Genomic DNA, 20,723 nt, shown 5'->3' with positions numbered 1-20,723 from the left:
GCATAATATGCCTTATGTTCACAAAAGCTACAACAAAAACACCATGTTTTTACGTCGTTACTGACGTTACATCGTAGTTACAACTGGCCCTTTGACGGCAACCATGCTGATGTGGCCCTCGGTGAAAATGGGTTTGACACCCCTGCGATATAGACAAGACTCTGGTTTTGTGAATTCATTTCTCCACCAAGTGTCTAATCCAATGTGAAAAATGATAAACAAAAAGACTGATATAATTGGAAACAAAAAGATCCATACAAACTGTATATAGGCTACAGTCAAAACTACAATGTACTACTCTAGGTCACTAAACTGTGGCAGTCAGTGCACAGACAACAAACTCACGTTTCAGAATTCGCTAGAGTAGAGCATAAACTAGCTCACAATAAAATTTCTCTCCAAGAAGTTCTCATCACAGACGTCTTTCAAAAAGACGACCTTAGAGAAAACGCCTTTCTGTCGAAGTCGGAAATGATGTCGTTTGGAAATGATGTCGTAGCGGACCAATCACGGCCAAGGGGTATCCGTCGCGTACAGCACGGCACGACGGATCGACAGGAATTTAAACGGTGCACGGGAAAGGTCTCCGTCGGCCCCGCAGACGACGGAGAGGGCGTTTCAGGGCGTTCCAACTATCCGTAGGCCCTTCCCATGTGTCCGTAATCGTATAGTACGGAGTAGCATATAAAGGCCTAAAGTCGTATAACTTATGTTGTCAGTTCATTTAAGCCTGTTATTGTATAAGTCTATAGTTCTTGCAAATTTAAATCAAGTTAACTGGTGATTTTCGTTGTTTGTATTCTTCCCCTGATAGTCAAATTGCACGTCTGTTGATTCGATAGCGATTGCTGCCCTTTCTCAGGTTTGTATTTTAGGTGCATTATTATGCCGAAGTAGTTTTTATTAATAAAAAGTGGGTTTATTTTTATTATTTGCTACAGAATGCGTAGCCTATCAAGATCAAAATAAAACGAGATCAAAACGGTTACAAAACACCTGGAAATAAATACATTAATTAGAAGAAAAAAAAAAGAATATATATATATATATATATACATACATACATACATACATACATACATACATACATACATACATACATTTTTTTGGAGCACCGAAGACCTATTTTGACCCAGGAAAAACCCTGTCTCTCCATTCTACACCAAAAACGTTAGGGAGGACTGCTTTTTGTAGAAGATGCCTTCTGCCGAAGACAGACAGAATCTTGGATTTCTTTAACTGAGCCTGTTTCATTTGTCATTTGCCTGAGAAAGCGACCTCCATTAACCAGGCTAGTTTTGCCCGCTTCAATAGGTCAGGCTATTTAAAGGTCTCGAACAAGTGACTTTTGTGCATGGAACGTAAGTGCCTCAAAAAGTTAATGTCAAGCCCTGCATCTAACATTAAAGAACATTGTCCAGATTAATGACAGATGATAGCAGTGAACTAAGTGGCACTAAGATGAGTGCTAGCCAGCTGTTAGCCACTTAGCTAACAACTCGCTACCTAGTCGACAACCACCAAAATCATACATTTGATTTTTTTTAAATAATACTTAAATTTCCCATGATTAAATTTAAGTCCTTGGTGGCCAGGTGCCACTTTTTCACGTCATTCAGACATCCAGCCACAGCTTATTGATAGGCACCTGTACTCTTGAAAAGCTTCAATATATCCCCACTGTATGGGGAGGGGTTATGCACAAGATAAATGTTTATAGCTCTGTCATGGAAAGCCAATTGGGGCAAGCCTGGGGAAGATAATAAGTGACAAAAGAGAACTAGGGGTAACAAATAAGGATCAGAGCGAAAAATTGAAATTTTCTCAAGTTATCTCTGCCTCTCTCTCATTCAAATGGGCAGTTTGAGCAGCCATACTGGGCGAGATTGGTCATGAATATGGTGGCGTTCTATTTAGAAGTGTCGTAGGTAGCATCTATAAATAGGTGCATTTCCGTCACCTACTGGACTGGAGTGTGATACAGGATAAACCGCACAAGTTGGTCTCCCCCACTCAAATGAACTGTCCCAAATGCTAAAAGATAGCTACCTAAGAGCCCACATGATCACAGTAGGACTACGTACAGCCTAATGCAGACACTATGTCAAAAAGGGGGTGGCTATGTTGGTCCCAACATCTAAAAGGGGTGGGTATGTTGACGCCAACCAATATTATGGAAGCATAGATGGTCCAGACATGTACAAACGTTAAAAACACGTTTAAATTTAACGTCTACACGAACATTAATTTACACTTTTGGCCCTAATAGCATGCCATAATTTTTGCACTTACATCAGCCCATCCTGCTCAGTTCTTATATTCAGAAAAGAGACTTCTCACCAGGGATTTTTGCACAACAAAATATAATTTAATGAACCCAGGTCACTGTTTTGAACACACCTATGATGTGGCATGCATTCTTCATACTGCTTTGGACATAACTACAGTTCATCTTACAGTAGGACTCACAGACAATGCAACAAATACACACAAAAGCGCTGAGTATCAACTCATTTCTTAGGGCCCAATAAACATTTATTCTTTGTGCACACAAATAGTGGTAGGATTAAACACAACATTTTAAGTATAGTAGTTCACATAGAGCAACAAGATAGGCTTATACTTTAACCGAGAGGCTTGATTCTCCCAGCTCCTATGGAGGGTGGTTTTGTGAAAGGTGCATTACTTCAATTACATTGCATTGACAAAATAAGGATTATTAGTACATAACGTGAGTTTGTGACATGTAAAATGAGGATGATTTTACAGCCGTGACTCCTGTATTCAGCCCCCTCCGCATCAAGCCCTTTAGGAGAAGGTTCTTCTGGCTTAAGCAACTAGTTCAATAAGGGCATCTCCCCTCAAATATATATTTTATTCACTTGCATATGAAAAGTACAGATAATTTGAAGTGTGTTGTCCACACATAAAACAAAATTCAGAGATCTAATGTAGCCTCCTAAATAATACAATACTGTCTTTCCCTCTATACAAAATTAATACACAAATATTGCACTTAGAGAGTTAGGATTTATCGGATACTTGACAACAATCTATTGAGGAAAATAAAAAAATATTGAAATAAAAAAACCCACTGGTAAATAAATAAAAGTTAAATCTGTAAATTAAATCCAAATGTGGACTGTCTCCCTGGCTGGGGCATGAGACAGGTTGGGCAGAGGTGGAGTCACGGCTGCCAGTGGTAGGGCTATAGGGAGATGGAGGAAAGGGCCATGTAGCAGGTTAGGAAAAGTTGAAGCAGCAGATTGTTTCCAGGGGTGACACGGTCAGGTCAGCTTAGAGCTGCTGCTTTTCCTCTTCTCTCTGGCGACAGCCCACTGCAGTGATCAGGGCTGCCCCCTTGCCACTCCCATCCTCTGACAACAGGAAGTTGACATCACATTTGGGTGCAAGCTCCTTGACTGTCTGATGGAAAATCCGTGAGAAGCTGAAGGGGATGGGAGGATAAAAATGTAGAGTCACAGGGTCAGAATAGAACTCATAGAGAACTTTTCCATGGACACATCTAAGAGTTCAATTTAGTTGATCATTTGAGTCATTTATTGGGAATCTGGTATTCTTTTTTTGAGACATCATATGCAGGGTAGTGATCTTATATAGCTCCTCTTTAATATACCACCTCTTCACTTGCTAACTTTGTGTCTCTTTCCACCGGTGGCAAACAATGTATTGGCTTGAGTGGCTCACAGCTATTTATTTTTTAGGGTTATGATGATGCTCTACATACAGTAACATTTCACAGTATGCAAGTTGGTATGCTTTTTGGTACAAAAGGTATCAACTTCAGAGACAGCGGCAGACCAATGTGTTCCAGTTCTAACTTAAAAAATATAGCTGCAAGCAGCGATGCAGGTTCCTCCACAAAATGGCAAAATATACATTGTAAAAGGTCAAGAGTTGGACAACAAGAGAGCAAAACTACTTCATGTTTGGTCAACAACAGGCTGAATGGGGATTTGAACTCATGAACAAAAGGTTACAAGTCAGTCTTCTCTATCCTCTCTGCTACACAACAACTGTTGAGATTGTATGAATAGAAAGGCCAGAGTATTAGATTTGGTCAGCTTTGGGACAAAGGTTAAGAAACTGTGACATTTCAAGGTGAAATTGCATGAAATTGTGCATGGTATTTCAGAATGATGTCATCCTGTTTAACTAAACAGTAGAGCTGTGAAATGATTAAACATTTTAATCAAATTAATCACAAGTTTCTGTGGATTAATAATGATTAATTACACAGGCTATTACCGATTTTCCGAATTTGTCATTAGTGTGCGTCTTTGATTTTGCGGTAGGCCTACCTTGATGCTCAAGTCACCCGTTGCTATTCGCAAAACTTTGGTGAACCCCTCGTCCTCAACAATATCAATCGGTCTACAGCTTTTTGCAATATATTTGGCAACTGTGCTTGTCACAGGCAGACTTAGTGAGGGCCCTACGCTGTTCAGTGAGGGTGGTTTGGCGCATTCTACTTGAACTCCCCTCAGTGCCGCCGCTAGCCATTTTGGTGGCCTACGCATAATTCCTTTATGATGCCCCCCCCCCCCTTGTCTTTTTCGAAAAGTTTACCGAGCCTACTGTCAAAGTTCGTCAGGCCACTGAGATAGGAAAGGCAGCTTGGAAAGTTGAGTGTGTATTTGTTTTTTTGTGTGTGTGGGGGGGGGGGCACCATCGTAACGTTTTTTGAGCAATTAAATATATCTCTTGTTTTGCCTGTTTTGTGATATACATACCTAAAAGGTGCGTAATATTTATATAGGCCTACTGAAATAATATTGGCATTATAATTATAATAACTATGATTTTTCAGATGGCAATTTTTTGGTGCCCCCTCTGAACTTGGTTCCCCAAGCACAGCGCGTAGTGGGCGTTATGGGAGCGGCGGCACTTACTCCCCTCGCCGACCAACGCATGCTTCACGTTGAGGTGGTATAGATTACTTTAGGCTGGTATTGCTTCGGTGAAACGATAGCATTCAGTAGTTTAGCAGACGCTCTTATCCAGAGCGATAACGTCTTCCCAGAGTGTGCATATCACTATTATATTTTATTGGATGTTCCATCTTAGTTTTTTTGGAACACAAACTTCTCATCCAGAAGTTGCAGATGGTGGAATTGTGGTTATATTACGTTAAATGCGTTAAACAAAAATTACGAATTAATCCTGTAATTTAATCATAACGCATTAACGCGTTATTTTTCACAGCCCTACTAAACAGATAATCAAAATTAGGACAGGCCAAAAGATATTGGCTAGATTCTAACCTACTACCTTATACTTTACAGGTCACCATCCCAGCCCATTGAGCTATTCTCAGTGCTGAATATTGTCATGATCAGTTACTGTATAAAAAAGTAAGCCGTTTCTCCTGTGGTAAGTGTTGTTAGATTCAGCACTCACCAAAGTTGAAACTGCTTGTACATGTCCTATAAAAACGGGACAACGGGATGACTGGGTTGCTGCTGTAAAGAATAACTTACTCATAGTAACAAAAAAATAGGTTGTTTGGAGTGCCATAACTTGTCATGGAAGGGAATTTCAAATCATGCCTAGCATTCATAGACTACAAGTAGCAAGCTACTGTGGTGAACCTGGCTGAGTGTTGTGTTGTTGTGCTAAATGTTGTTGTGCTAAATGACTAAATGTAAATGTTGTGATGGGCTCAATTAAACACGCATTGCTATGTTTTACAACTGCAGGATTGATTGGAATACTAGGAACCGTTTTGTCAGAATAAAAAATAAAAAACTATGCCTGTGACTGGTTTTGAACCTACAATCCTTTGCTAACCAGCACAAAATCTCAGACAATTGATCCATTCCCAGACATGGAGTACGGAAAGTTCAGTAACTGGATAATAAAAAAGCAGTTTATCCAATGGCGAGCATTTTCAGATTTGGTCCAAGTTCAAACAGCTGTAATTCAGTCATATTTTGACATATCAATGTGAAACTTTGCATGGTACTTCAGGGGTGTGTCACCTTGAAGCATATTAGGTTTGAACCATCCTTCAAAAATTAATTTGATTTGGTGACACAAACATATTGAGGCAATGTGGACATTTACATAAATACACCCCTTTCAGCCATTTTGTATTTGATTCAATTGTCTTAAGTAAATATGTCAATGATACATATCTGTACAAAATTTGTCAATTAGACCTTTGGTTCAAGAGAAGAGGAATTTTTAAGGTTTTCCAAAATTATCTCTGTACAGGAAAATCCATCATGGCGGATCTTATGGGCCCTTGAGGCTTTTTTGTTCCTCATGAAAAATGAGGCATGCACACCAAGTTCCAGAAGAATTGGAGAAATGGGGTGGAAATGCCATCACTTTGAAAATTTGACTTTTGGGTGTGGCCTGTGGCACCCCCTATGGTCCAATGTGGCCCATATTTGGTGTGGGGGTGCCCATTTGGCTGTAGTATCAATGTGCCAAATTAGAAAATGTATGACCAGGGACCTTTTGAGATATTGGGGCGCAAGGAGAAGAAAAATTATAAGAAGGATACTAACAAAAACAATAGGTTCCCTCCTACCGGAGGAACCTTAATAATAAGAATACCAACCAAAATAAGTTACCTCCTACCGGAGGAACCCTAATAATAATAATAATCAGAAGAATACTAACAAAAACAATAGGTTCCCTTCTACCGGAGGATCTCTAATAATAACAATACTAACAAAAACATTAGGGTTAGTTTTATTAGGGTTCCTCCTCAGATATGACTAAAGCAGTTCATCTCAAACATGGTTCATTATACACTTACTGGTTTCAGCCATGTAAGCTTAGCTTCTGTACTGGATCACTGAATAATTAGTATAAAAAGAATGGCCATTTAGAAGCCATGCTAGTATTTATTTTAAAATGACGCCTCTGTTCTGACAGAAAAACATACATTTGGAACTGAGAGACGTACTGAATGTGGTCAGTACAAATACTAATTACTCACTGGGGATGCAGTTTGTAGAGGGTACCGTCCACCCCCACGGTTATGTCCAAGTGGTCCAGGCCTCTGTTCTCACGAATCTTATCCACCACGGCGGCCATTCCAGCTCCGCAGATCTGAGCTGCACGGTGGGACACTGTGCCACACACTTCCTTGACAATAATACTGTCATCACACGTGCTGTCCAGCCCGAGCTGCTGCAGAATCGCCCTGACCTGCAGCAAGGCCAGACGATCGCTGTGATGAAGAAGATGAGACGTTAAGTACGATGTATGAGAAACTGGTCTGTCAAGTTGGTTGATGAAGTCAATGTTCATTAAGTCAATTTTCATTGTGTGCATTTTGCTAAATGGGCCGTTTCTGTGCATCTTTACTTGCAATGTAAAGAGGAATTCTTTTTATTCTCTTTTTCACAAAACTGTTTCGTGCAAAATAAAAAGTACTACACTAATGTGTACCTACCTCTCTATCTGGGACAGAAACTTGGTCTCAAAGATTCCCCTGGTCTTTAAAGTTTCAGAGATTTGTCCCCGGAAAAGAAACCCACGCTTGGTCAAGTCAATCAGGATATTCCTCACAATCTCACCTAGGTACATACCACTGCACATCTTCTCATACCTATGACACAACCGTGGGAAATAAAGTTATTAATTTTAACCCCAACTAAACATGCTCTATTAATCCATATCATTAAGGTCCTAAGTAATAGCCTAGAGCAGTCGTTCTCAAAAGTGTGGTCCGCGGACCACTGGTGGTCCGCCACTGCCCCCGTAGTGGTCCGCGACGGTCACAAGTAAATTATTGCGATATTTCTGACATACAACTCAGAACGAAGAAAACACAGTCAGTAGTAGCCTATTAAAATGGGCTACACACGTTCCGCATTCTGACATCGCAGCCTCAGCATGGGTTGTACCAGAGCCTCTCTGGTTGTACCATGTGAGGGAATTCTCCCCTTCCAAATAGAGTTGGTTGGGTCCATAGCCCGTCTTTTCTAAAAAGTTTTCTCAGATAGGCTACCGATTGCTGGGCCAGGCGGCCCAACCGTAACTACGTCAGGGAGGATGGATGTGAGCAGGGCCGGAGTGATGGCACTGTGAGACAAGGTTTTACCAGTTGAAAAACGGCTGTTTATTTTACATAAATCTCCCAAAACGATTTTGCGCTCAAATAATGGCCAAACATTTTGTGTGGAAATCCCTATCTGCATCACATCAAACCCATATATCTTAGGTTTGGGCTAGAATATTTACAACGTCTGGTCCGCGCTTGATTAACACTCGGATCGTTAAGCAGTCTCAAAACTTGTATTTATTATTCTTAGTGGAAATTATAGTTAGCAGAATAGCCTACATTATCCGTTAGAAAATCATGTGCCGCTAACAATTGTATGGCGCCAGGTCTGGAGGCCTGTTGTTCCGGAGATATAGCTTACTATTTAGCTAGTTTTATTTATTGGCCAAATGGTCCTTGGTCTGAAAAGGTTTGAGAAACACTGGCCTAGAGTAACAATATAACCAACGCGGTTATGTAGTTAACATTAACAGATTGGACAGTGGCGGCTGGTCAATAGAGGGTGCTAGGGCGCCGCCCTCCCTGGTGAAATGTTTTAGATTTTAGTTTTTCATGTAATATATTTTCTAAACAATAACTACTCCTTGACTTGTGTTAAAAAATCACAATAAAGTGTTGTGTGTGTGTGTGTGTATATATATACAAAAATTCTGTTTTTGGATCCATTTACTTCATGCTCGACATCTGGGGCGCCAGAAAAAGCGCCCATCGAAACGCCTACCAACCTGCAGGCGATAGGTGAATTGCTGACTGTTGTTAACAAGAAACACATATTTAGCCAATCAGCGTCCTCAAAAATGATGCCTGAAGCAGAGTTAGAGTATAGAGGTGATTTTGCCACTGTAGGGCCTACTTAACGTTATTGAAAATGAATGACTCCGGACCGGACTTCAGACGTTCTCATTTCTCAAATTCTGTCAGATATCCTCTCCAAAATCCTTTTGAGAGGAGAACTTTAGTGGAGAAAATAAAAATAAAGAGTTTGCCCAACCTGACATCAAAATTACACAACAGGCGAGCGAAAAAGGAGAGGTAGAGGTAAATCATACACAGAGGTTTCTCCTACGATTGGTAAGCTACAACAGAAAGGCCTGGCTAGCTGGATGCAGTCATGTCAATGCCTTATTTTGCTTCCCGTGCTTGCTTTTTATAACATTTGGAACAGATACAGCATGGACTGTTACAGGAGTTAAGGACATTAAACATTTATCTGAGAAAACAAAACAAGTGCACAAGGGCACACAAGGAGAATACAATCAAGCTTGCCATGCTAGGCAGAGACAATCACTATGCAACTGGACGAAGGTCACCGGATTGAGGTGAGGAGAAACAACGAAGAAGTGGATAAGAACAGGCACGTTCTATCAAAGATAATTGATTGTGTTAAATTCATTTATAAATCCTTAATATATAGTTTTACAGTAATAGTTGTGTTGTGTTTCCTAATAATACCAGGGAGAGTGGCTCAAGTGCCCAGATGTCTGTGGTTTTCAATATTTCTGAACTGAGTGTAATGATATTTATAGTCCACAAATGTGGACATTTGCCTATATGTGTGAATTAATTACAAAATTTCAATTTCACAGAGAACTCGTATCATGCAGTTGGTGTTCAATTGTATTAGGATGGTTACCGAATTGACTGAATATTTCACAGCCCCACCTAGAATAATTTTCACCAGCCGCCACTGAGATTGGAAGTTTACCTCTGTTTGCCTTCATTCAGTGAGTTCTCGTCCACAGCACGGTCGTACTGTGTTCTGATATCGTCAAGGCAACCATTGTCTCCAAAGGCTCCCCACTCCATGTTAACACACATACGGCCCACATCTCCTTCCACCGTTTCAATATTTTTCATCTCCTCCATGTAACATGCGTTACTGCCAGTCCCTAATAGGAAGCACACAATGTCACAGACATGGCAGCCATATTAAAATCAAAGTTGTTGTGTTTCTGATGCTTCCAGGTGAGTATACTTACAGTACATAAAGATTTTGAGGAAATGGCTAATTTAGGGTTTAAATATGTTTTCTATTGTGTTGTACTGCATGGCTACATGACTAGGAGTAAGTAGAAAAGCATTTTACCTGCAATAAGTCCAACTTCACAAGTGGGCTCCTCGTATGCACAGGTCATCATCGTCCCCACTGTGTCGTTCACAACTGCTACAACATCTAGGTCAAATTCCTATAGGCAATATGTCCATAAGTACAACTGTAAGGATACAATATGAGCATTTATTTTCTAAAGCAAACCTGTGTAAATAAGAATTTTTATATTTACACAAATATTATATTTATAGGCTACAACACAAAAACATTAGCGAAGCAAAGGCTAACAGAACTACATTAACACAGCAGCGTTAACAAAAAAGAAACATGTGGCATTGCAAAAACAAATATTGCATGAACACTGCAGCATTAATCAAACATACCAAAACCCACAGCACAATTGACATTAGCATTAACAAAAATGAAGGATTCACCAAAATGCAGCATTTCAAGCCATTCACAATGGAAGTGCTTCCTACCACTAAAAGCTATGACTCATGGAATTTGTGTTTTTTTTATAAAAATGTTTTTTGGTGCAAATTATCAAATTTCTACAACCAGACCTGCCCCCAGTTGTCAAAGAGACTTCATTGTTGTGAATGCCATTGAATGGCAAATGTTGGTTTTCAAATAACACTTCAAGCGCAATACAACCCACTGACCCACACACAGACCCGCTGTAGTCTATACTTGCCTATAAACACAAATCACACAAACGGGTAGATACCATTTGTTTCCAAGGTTACCAATTTTGCCACCAAATGATAGACATTTCTGATATATGAAAGTTCTAAAAGTAGTCACAACGATTTCACAATCTCACAAAAAAAGTTTTAAAGCATGTCAAGAAAGGTTGCCTTTATTATTGTGTTTCTTCTCGTTAGAAATACATGCTATTTTATCCACATCTCAGCACAACAGCTCTGCTTTACCTGCAATTTCAGATAATTCCTACTCAATTAATACCTACCGGCTCCTCCATCTAAAGAGATACAATCAATAGAATAACCTGAAAAACTGTGTTACTGTAGAAACTGGAAGTATGAAATGTCTTGTCTATAAAGTAACGTTGGTGTTGGATTAGCACAGGAATAAGATGGAAACTTTCCATGGGAATTTCAGTGAATATTTTTGAATTTACAGAAAGTTTCATGAATTTAATAGGATTTATTGGATAATTTTGGATGTACTGCATCTCATGCAGACATACAAGTAATGGTTTGATAAAACAAGCCTTGTTACATATATAATTGTTTCTGCATTATGATCAATAGCATACTAAATCAAGATCTCATCTTAGTTTGATTTAGCATGTTGTTGTCTTGCAAGACAGTGACAAGTGTGACGAAGATGGCATTTGAAAGCTACCAATCTTGAAACAAGATTATCTATGTATTGTTTCAATATTTATAATAGTTATAATTAACATCGACAGATACATTCATCTGAAGAAGATAGCATTTCAAGTTATATGTTTATTAGCCTTGTAAAAAGTACAAATGAAGGGACATTTTAACAGATCAACTTTACAGAAACTAAGTTTCATTGCCTTCAGTAGGGTGAGAGATGCTAAGATATGTCGTGGTGAAGGAAATAACAGTTAATGTGATGAAAGGATGCATTTGACTGAATTCCCATTAAACACTATAGGGCTGTTTTTACTGTGCTGCTAGTCTTTTTTGTTTTCTTTTTTTGCAACAATATTTGAAAAAACTGGCTTATGGTTAGGGTTACACCTATATTGAATACCTTGTTTACCTTGCTTAGAAAAAATAAAAAATAATTCCCATGAAAATATTCCAGAAAATTTTCATAATGTCCGGAATTTCACATCCCTTTACAACTCATAATAAGTCCTCTTATACATTTCTTTTTTTAGTTTTCTTCTCTTACCTCTTTTCTTTTTATTCCCTCCCTCAGAAGCTCCACTACATCTTCACCCTCACAGTCAGTGGCTTTGAAGCCTTTGGTCCAGTTCACGAGGATACCCTAAGAAACATTATTATTAAATCATAACAATATATGCACCAGTAGTATTGTGTAATCACTGTGTAGTACCAGTACCATGTCAATAATGCAGACTAACAAATATAGTTGCTCATAGCCTTAACCTGTGTGGGATAGGGGCTTCCATTACAAATATTTGGCTTATAGCAAATCAAATTGTAGTTAGTTATTAGTTTGGTCTTACTGCATCCAGGCTTTTCTGATGGCAGGGAAAGGAGAAGGTGAATCCAAGAGGTAGACGGGCACTCTTCATACCCATGTAGTCCAGGAAATCAGAGATGCAGTACACAATATGGTCAAAGAGCTGAGGGGGGAAATATAAAAGTTGTCTTATTATGTTGGAATCTGGTTTTGAGACATTTAACTGAGGCTATGTATGTGCCACTGAGCAAAGGGCCTTTTTAAAATGTACATTCTGATACAGTTTGTTAGACTGCAACAGGATTGTTGCTAAATGGAAGGGTATGACTACTTAGTAACTAAGTACCTCCTCTCCTGTGCCCTGCATGACCTCAATGGGAATTGCATATATTTTGTTATGCATCTCTACTGTACGCCTCTTTCCACTGCGGATCTTGACCAGCAAAACACGGAAGTTTGTCCCTCCAAGATCCAGAGCCAAGAAATCTCCATTTTCTGCAAGAAAGGAACAAGTGTTAAGCAAGAGCCAACAAATACTGCATGACTATTTAGGGCATTTGGTTTCTGGTTTGAAATGGGATTGAATTGCATGAGGTCTGTGACCTTAATTGGCCTGTTTCTAGATTATGGAAGGCAATTGGGAAACAGTTTGTTAAACAGAAGGATCACAGTTGGATAAGAAAGTGTAAAAGTGTAAAAAAAATGCCTAAAAACAAAAAAAGTACAATATTTAACTTTTCCAACTTTTCCCTCAACTGATCTCAACAGAAATTACTTCAAAATAGCTTCATAATTCCATTAATTTTTCATTTCCCTCAACATGTCACCTGTTCCATCAGGTGTACTGCGGACGAAAGTGGGCAGCATCTTAACGGTTGCATCCTTGTGAGTATTCTTCCCAAGGCCATTCTCAATTTCCGTCCTCATCCTCTTCTTTACCTCCAATAGCTGGGCCTTACTCAAACGGAACTCTGCCAACGTCTGTGCGATCTGCCGTGTCTGGTCAGCCAAACGATATGCCACTGCTGTCACCATGGCGGCACCCTTGGCACTACCGCTCTCAGACAAGAGGAATCGCACATCAGAATCAGGCACCAAACGCCGCACTGTCTTGTGGAGACGTCGGGAATATCTGTAGGGAGACAGGAATGTGGGTGGGGATTGGTAAATTTTGGAGCGTACAGTCATGGAAGTTTTTCAGTCATGTACCAACTTGTGACATGATTACTTGTTTACTCACTGTGGGTGCATCTTATAGAGTGAGCCGTCAATGCCCACAGTGGTGCGCAGACGAGGTATGCCCTTATTTTCCTTCAGACGGTAAAGGATGCCACCCAGGGTTGCTGCAATGAGGTTAGCTGAGCGGAACGACACAATGGTGCAGACATGCTGCACGGCAACGCTGTCTTCCTGAGAAGGCTCTACCCCCAGTCTTGTCAAGATCTCCATGCACTTTCTCAAGCCCTCTTTGCTCCTGGAATAGCAGGATGGATAAAGGACGTAAAAGATGTAACTCCAAAGCGTTTGTTGGCAGATCGTCACAGCTGATGTTTGACACAATGAAAGTGTGGACCCTCGGTGCACACTGTACTTACTTCTCAATGGCGGAAACGTGCTTTGTTTCAATTTTCCCCTTTGTCAAAAGCTCAGGGGTTATCCGTCCCTCAAACAGCAACCCTTCCTTGGCCATCTTGACCAGGATGAGACGGACCAGTTCTCCCATGTACATCCCACTGGCCATTTTTTCAAACCTGACCAGACAATTAAGTTTATCACTTGTAAGTAAACCAAAGGACACATGTCCTCTTAACTCATGTTTACTCATGCTAATGCCAAACTCGATCATAACCTAGCTCGGAAATGACACAATTCAGCCCAATATTTACAGTAATAGCAGTATTGGGAAAATGTAGGCTAAGTTGTCTGATTTCATGAGTGTTACACATAACTTCAGGTTAGTGTTAACATTAAGTGTTAAGGCCATTGCACACTGAGTCCGAAATTTTCGTATGCGTTTTTTTCGTATTCGTCAGCCTAAAATTCGTCACGCACAGACACCTTGCACACTGAGTCCGATGCGTATAACGTTTGCGAAAAAAAAAAGAGAGGAAGGAGAGTTTCATCTCCCTTATCAAGGAGCTCAGAAATTATCCGGAGAAATTTAAAATTGACCCCAGAATGTCAGTGGATCAGTTTGATTATCTAATGTCATATTATAATTTAACAGATATATTGTTATGTAGTTTATTGCAGTCATTTAGGTGACCAGGGCATTGCATGTATTCTATTAAAAGTACAAGTATACTAGCAACTGAATGAATACACCCTGGTTGGGACGACGTTATCACTCTTGACAACGAATGAAAGACTGACATTAGCAACAAGCTATTGTTTAGCTAACTTGAACACAATAGTATATAAACCTTCGTACACCCTTTGTCTTTATAATCCACACTTTTCTTGTCATACAGTGCTCTGTGCTGCGAAACCAAGTGTATCAACTTGTCGGACGCAACTATGGTCAAACGCTATTTTGGATGTTGTCGTTCGCTTGTACGGTGGCTCTGAATTACAAAAAAATCTATCAAAATGCTGGCTACGGATGCAAAAAACGCAGAAAATCGAACCCGATCCGAACTTTTTTTTGACGAACAAAAGCTTTGGAGGCAGTGTGCAAGCGCGATTGACATACAGTGAGGTTGTTTTTTTTTTTTTTTTACATGCGAACATTTCGGATACGAATTTTGGACTCAGTGTGCAAAGGCCTTAAGGGTTGATGTTAACCTGACCATGAACAAGCTTAAGCTTTAAGGAGCATCGAACATAGGGGGCATTGAAATAGTAAATACCATAAACACATACTATAACTTCCTTAGCAAAAGCTGCGAGTCTTTGAAACTTACAGCTGTTTCCCAGGGTTGACAGAGCCCCGGTCTATCTCACGGTCAAACTCTGTGCGCAAGTCTTCAAGGGACCCGTCATCCCCAAAGGCACCCCACTCTGTGTTGATGCACATGCGGCCCTCATCCCCCTCCACCAGGTCAATGTGGCGCAACTCCTCCATGTAGCAGGCATTGGTACCTGTACCTGTAAGAAACCATACCAATAGCACTGCATTAGCTTCCACATGTTAGGAGCATCCCCTTCCATTACCTACCTGCCTTCTTCGAAGACCTGCAGAAGTTTTCAAAAATAATGTCAAAGGTTGTTAAAGTTTGTACGGTTAATTTCTGTTTCATCACAATTCATTCCCTCAGGCAGCCTGAAGGAATAATATATTTTTGAAATTGTGATTATGGAACTGTGCATCCTTACCTATGATGATGCCTACTTCACAGCGCTGGTCATCAAATCCACAAGTCATCATTGTTCCCACTGTGTCATTGACCACTGCCATGATGTCTGCCTCATAGTCCTTAAAATCACAACATTGTTTTGTTTTGAGCTAAACAAAATTAGGAAAGCTCAGGGTACAGGTCTTCATATGGTTGTAAAGGACACACTCACCCCTCGCTTTTTGATTGCTTTGTTCAAAAGCTTAACCACATCCATTCCTTCCACGCCACTGACTTTGAACTTTTTGGTCCAAGTTACCAAGACAGCCTTTAAAACAGCAAAGCGTCATCCAGGATGTCTTGAAGATTTTGTCCACTTTGGCATCAATAAATCAACAATGTTTTTTCACTGAGGGGAAAATGTTAAGGCAGTTAATTAGTGCTATAAACCTTTACCTCATCCAGTTTGCTTTGAGCACAGGGAAAGGAGAATGTGAATCCCACTGGTAGTTTCTTATCCTTGATGTTTTGCTTCTCCATGAAGTCCCCCAGACAATCTGCTACATGGTCAAAGAGCTACAAAACATAACACAATTCTTACATCGAGCAGAAAGACAGATTCTCACATTATCAGTTGCAAACCTATACCACAGTATGTACATAGTCAAACCAGTCAGGTCGTCATTTGTTCTAATCACAGGAAAGATAATTAGTCATCCATTCACTGACAATATTGTAGTTGACTTGACGGATTTCTAATTGTTTTATCCCCAATTGATGTCAAACTAGTTTTTTTTATCATTTTTCTCTTCCAATCACATAGTGTAATCAATCATAATATCCTCATTGACATATAGGCAGCTTTTTGCAGGTTCAGGAGATGTCAATGGTATCTCATGTCACACCCACTTCAACCGTCTGTGAAAAATATCAGTAGCACTCTTAGTGTAAATGATGGAGAGAAGAGTGTTAGGTGGTGCTTGGTTGTTTACCCGCGTCCCACTGCCATGGATAATGTCATCTGGGGTCTCATAAACTTGGCTCTCCATCTGAACAGGTTGCTTCTTGTCATGTGTCACCTTCACACGCAAGATACGGAAGTTTGAACCTCCCAGGTCCAAAGCAATGAAATCTCCCTTCTCTGTCAGATGGTAGATAAAATTATAGGTAAATGATTGACAGCATAAGCACTTTGGTGTTTTTGCAAGTAATTTCAAAACTTTGTTTCCAGGCATAAAAGTGAGAATTCAGTTAGATAATAGCACAAAAGCAAAGCCTTTAAGTGTATTTTGGTAAAATTAGTTAACTTGGAGATAGATCAATTAACAAAATTGTTTTCTGTTTGAACACATTAGATTAGAGACATTAGAGACTCTGTTACACAGAGTCTGTTGGGTTCTTGCCTAGGACAACATTATATATATATATATATATTAGAGTTAGTGCTTGCATCACGAGGGGCTTAGAATATGTGCCTAGGTCTTGAATTTAGCAGCATCTTGAAATATAGACCTACAGATAAATTACTATTATATGGCAAAAGTGTCGCTTATGTCAGCACGGCCTGAACTTTGTCCTTTGGTTCTGCTAAGCACCCCACCATGTTCAGCAAAGTAAAGGCTATATTTAAAGTGAGAGATGGCTAGGGTATCTTACAACAGCTTGACCCTATGATATGATACCTCTCTGTGGGCTTTTTTGTGACAATCAGTGTGCTATTTTGGTACAGGCATTGTTTACCAACATGGAATGTTGACGCTGGATGGTGCAAATGTCAGGTGTAAGAGAAAGCCTGTCTGTACAGTTCAGTTGTAAATGTATTTTACATACAGTACTGTATGTAATGTAAACTATACTCTACACACGTTTCTGTAAATGTAATCTGCTATTACCCACACATCACACACATATAATTAGAAATTTACTCTGTAAATGATCAGATAGCCACTACATGAAAAAGATTATAGTTGCATAACATACAACAATACTTATAACAGAGATATACAAAGAATAAACAAAGACAAATACTTCTGTTTTTCTCCTGGACCAAAACAATTTGAGTAGATGGCATGCCCTGCCAAGTTGAAATGCAGGGGTTGCACACAAAAGCCTAATGTCACAGAAAGGCCTATTTAAACACCTCAGCACATTTTTGCAGGATAGGGCTAGCAAAGGAGTGAAGCGAGAGTGCTTTGAACGTGCTAACTCTAGAAACATATAACATGCAGTAAATATAACATGTATGATACATAAATACATAACACATTTGGTGAATCAAAATGTATTTGGGAAACTAATTATATTATACAACAAGTTACAGTATAACCGTTTAAAACATTAGCATAGTCAGATGTCCGCTGAAATCTTAAATTCACAGTTAGTTATTGGAATTTGTGTAAAATCTTTTAAAAAGCACTCTACAGTATATTACAAGTATCTCTATAGATAATTTAGAGAAACAATATTATGTGGGTTGCAGCACAGAATAAATTGTATTAGTTTATTTTACCACTCAAGTCTACTCTATATCATTTTCTCAGTTTGTCGACATGACACTTGAACTGACCTGATCCATCAGGTATGGACCTGACAAAAGTAGGCAGCATCTTCACTGTGGCAGTTGGATTGGTATCACGACCCAGCCCATTCCCAAGCTCCCTCCGGAAGCGTGCCATGATGTCCTTCAGCGTGTCATCAGAGAAACGCATGGAGTACAGGTACTTATCAATCTAAAGACCAACACAAGAGAAAATTGAAAATTGCTCAATTGTCATATACAATGTCATATAAATTTCTACAGTATTAGGCCTCGATCAGGTAGATATACATAATTACCTAAATAAAGACAGACATGTCATTGCACAGATTGTTCTATGACATCATTGAGTGTTTTCCATTTTGCTTTAGCTGCGGTGCGCTAGTGTGTCAAACATCAAATGTTAGTGTTTTTAACAATAACGATAATGTATTCATTTACCAGACACTGTTATCCAAAGTGACGTTCAGTACGGAGATTTGAACCTGCAACCTGTTGATCTGCAGTCAAATGTTCTACAACTGAGCTGTATACTCCCCTTTTAAATGTATAGTTCGTAACAAAAGCCAGATTTGTAGTCATGTTGCAGAAATGGAATAATGGATTCATGGAATAACCCTAATTTATAGGATGTGATTATTGAACATTCGTACATGTGAACTGAATCAGCCTATGAATCTATTCATTGGAGGAGAGGAAGTGGTGATCTATGATGGATTTACCGTCTCACAATGAATATAATTGTGTATATATATGTAGGGACTGATCCTGCATCAGGAGTTTTATTCTGAAGCTTTGATGAAGACCAGTCTTATTGCAGAGGAATTTCAGAAAGCCATTTTTCATTTTTATTTCAGTTTGTTGTCAACCCAATGTTGGCTCTGATCTGTGATAGCATCTAAATTAGTTGAATTGTGGTATAACTCTTCCTCTGGAACAAATGAATAGTTTTTTTAGGCCTAAGTGGAACAGGATTGCAGTAAGCAATGTGGGATAGCATGTAAAACCAATTTATTTAAAGATGGAGAATAAGGCAGGGAGAGGGAGCGTTAGCAAAACAAAAATGTGTAAATTTGAATGCACTAAAGAGATTAAGAGTAGTGAGAGATGCAACCTAACGGAGAGAGGGAGGATAAGGCCTCAAATCAATAGTGTGAGTAAGAGGACCAAAGAATAGACTCGGACAGATAATGGGGGCGGTGGGGGATGGCAGAGAGGGAGAGGAAAAGGGCTCAGCAGCCATTCACAGACACCTGCTTCAGATGCCCAAACAACTGACGCCATGGAAACGCTCCTTAACAAGGATCTTTGCCTCACAACCACTACTACAATCTCCTTTTCTCAAGGACATTCAGTCATCAAGCTGAACATTCATGAAGATGTGCTAAGCCCATGGGAAGCTAAATCAAATTAACATACATCATGGCTTCAATGTAGTCCTCCAAAAGATCCGTCCTCTTTGGTCCTGCATGTTGTGCCCCACAGGCATATATTGATATGCAGGCAGTATTCATTGCTGTCATTGGGCCTCTAACATTACACAACTGTTCCATTGTAAAGGGGAGCCACAGCAAAAGGTTTAAAGCTACTCAGTACTTACCTTTTTGAGTTGGTCATCCTTCAACTCAGTGAAGTAATATGCCAAAAGCTGTGCCGCTATCATCCTGCCTGCACGTACGTGAGAGGCTGTCAGCCGCTCAGGGAGGTGACAGAAAAAAAGGAGGTAAAGAAAAACTGCTATCTGTCCAACAGTGCTCTCAATCCTCCGATTATCTCCTTCTCATCCAAATGACAAGGAAAAACCAGGCACAGAAGCTTGCTTGTGCCTCTCTCCAGTAGTGCTCGAAGATGAGATAAAAGTGGGAGAAAACCAGAATGCAGCAGTGGTTGCTGTGCCTAAGTCTGTGCCCGCACACACGCACTAAGAGGCCTGACCTGCCTGTGTCTCTTCAGCACTGTCAACTCGCCCCCGCTAGCTCTCAGGAGATGCAGCAGAGCTGCACTGGAATGGTGGTTTGTCAAGCCCTGCCCCCACTTTCCGCTCTGATTGGCTAGGACTGGAGCTACTAAGGGGAGGGGGAGGGTGGGGGACTGAGGGCTTTTCCTATAGTAGTGGAGGATAGCATGGGGGAATAAGGAAAGGAGGGGGGAAGTTAGATTGAGAGAGAGACAAGGAATAGGCAGTGATTGGTCAATCTTCTCCCTCCTTACTGCAAGAGCGGCTGGCATGTCAGTCACGTTGTCACAGCACCCCAGAGGAGGACGTGCAGGAGGGCAGGGCACTCACATGATGATGTCATCCCTCTCTTCACTGCATCATCTAATTGTGAGGCTGAGCCTCATGTTCTAGCATCAGATAGTAACAGATGAATGATTAAAAGGCATTTTAACACAATCACATATCAGACCTTCACCCATAGTTCCACTTGTCTTGTGATTTAGTTACATATCATAAAATATATTTTACATACCGATTACTTTTGATGCATGCGCTCCCTATAATGGATACAAAAATTGTGAAAAACTCAATTATATGAATTAGTAAAAAAACGGACAAAAAAGTGATTTGTTGTCTGGTTGTGGGGATGTTAATAAAACCATGTCCATGTGATGTATTTTGAGAATGTCATAACAGTAGATATATCTGTAGCTGACAAAATCAAATACAGT

The 20,723-nt window shown here is 39.9% G+C and overlaps 1 protein-coding gene across 3 annotated transcripts; it reads right to left on the bottom strand.

The window, feature by feature from the left end:
• Positions 1-2,346: 2,346 nt before the first annotated feature.
• On the bottom strand, positions 2,347-20,026 carry LOC146238073 (hexokinase-1). Of its 3 annotated transcripts, XM_084684898.1 has the most exons (19): positions 19,654-20,026; positions 18,084-18,246; positions 16,510-16,658; positions 15,974-16,093; positions 15,750-15,845; positions 15,558-15,657; positions 15,146-15,329; positions 13,838-13,993; positions 13,483-13,716; positions 13,070-13,374; positions 12,589-12,737; positions 12,286-12,405; positions 11,988-12,083; positions 11,065-11,076; positions 10,131-10,230; positions 9,750-9,933; positions 7,433-7,588; positions 6,974-7,207; positions 2,347-3,448 (listed from the first exon to the last, which is right to left on the bottom strand). In XM_084684898.1, exons 1-19 carry the CDS (start codon positions 19,714-19,716, stop codon positions 3,298-3,300), a joined length of 2,772 nt encoding a protein of 923 aa, XP_084541024.1. In that variant the 5' UTR covers positions 19,717-20,026; the 3' UTR covers positions 2,347-3,297. The 3 variants fall into 3 exon arrangements, 2 of the variants coding, with proteins under 2 accessions (XP_084541024.1, XP_084541025.1); XM_084684899.1 differs by lacking the exon at positions 11,065-11,076; XR_014740516.1 differs by lacking the exons at positions 2,347-3,448; positions 6,974-7,207 and adding an exon at positions 8,715-8,997 and having other exon boundaries at positions 7,498-7,588.
• Between the last annotated feature and the right edge of the window lie 697 nt (positions 20,027-20,723).

The sequence above is a fragment of the Hypomesus nipponensis genome, chromosome 21, assembly GCF_054491055.1.
Source record: "Hypomesus nipponensis isolate SF chromosome 21, ASM5449105v1, whole genome shotgun sequence".
NCBI lineage: Eukaryota > Metazoa > Chordata > Actinopteri > Osmeriformes > Osmeridae > Hypomesus > Hypomesus nipponensis.
This window is presented reverse-complemented; position numbering and strand designations above follow the sequence as displayed.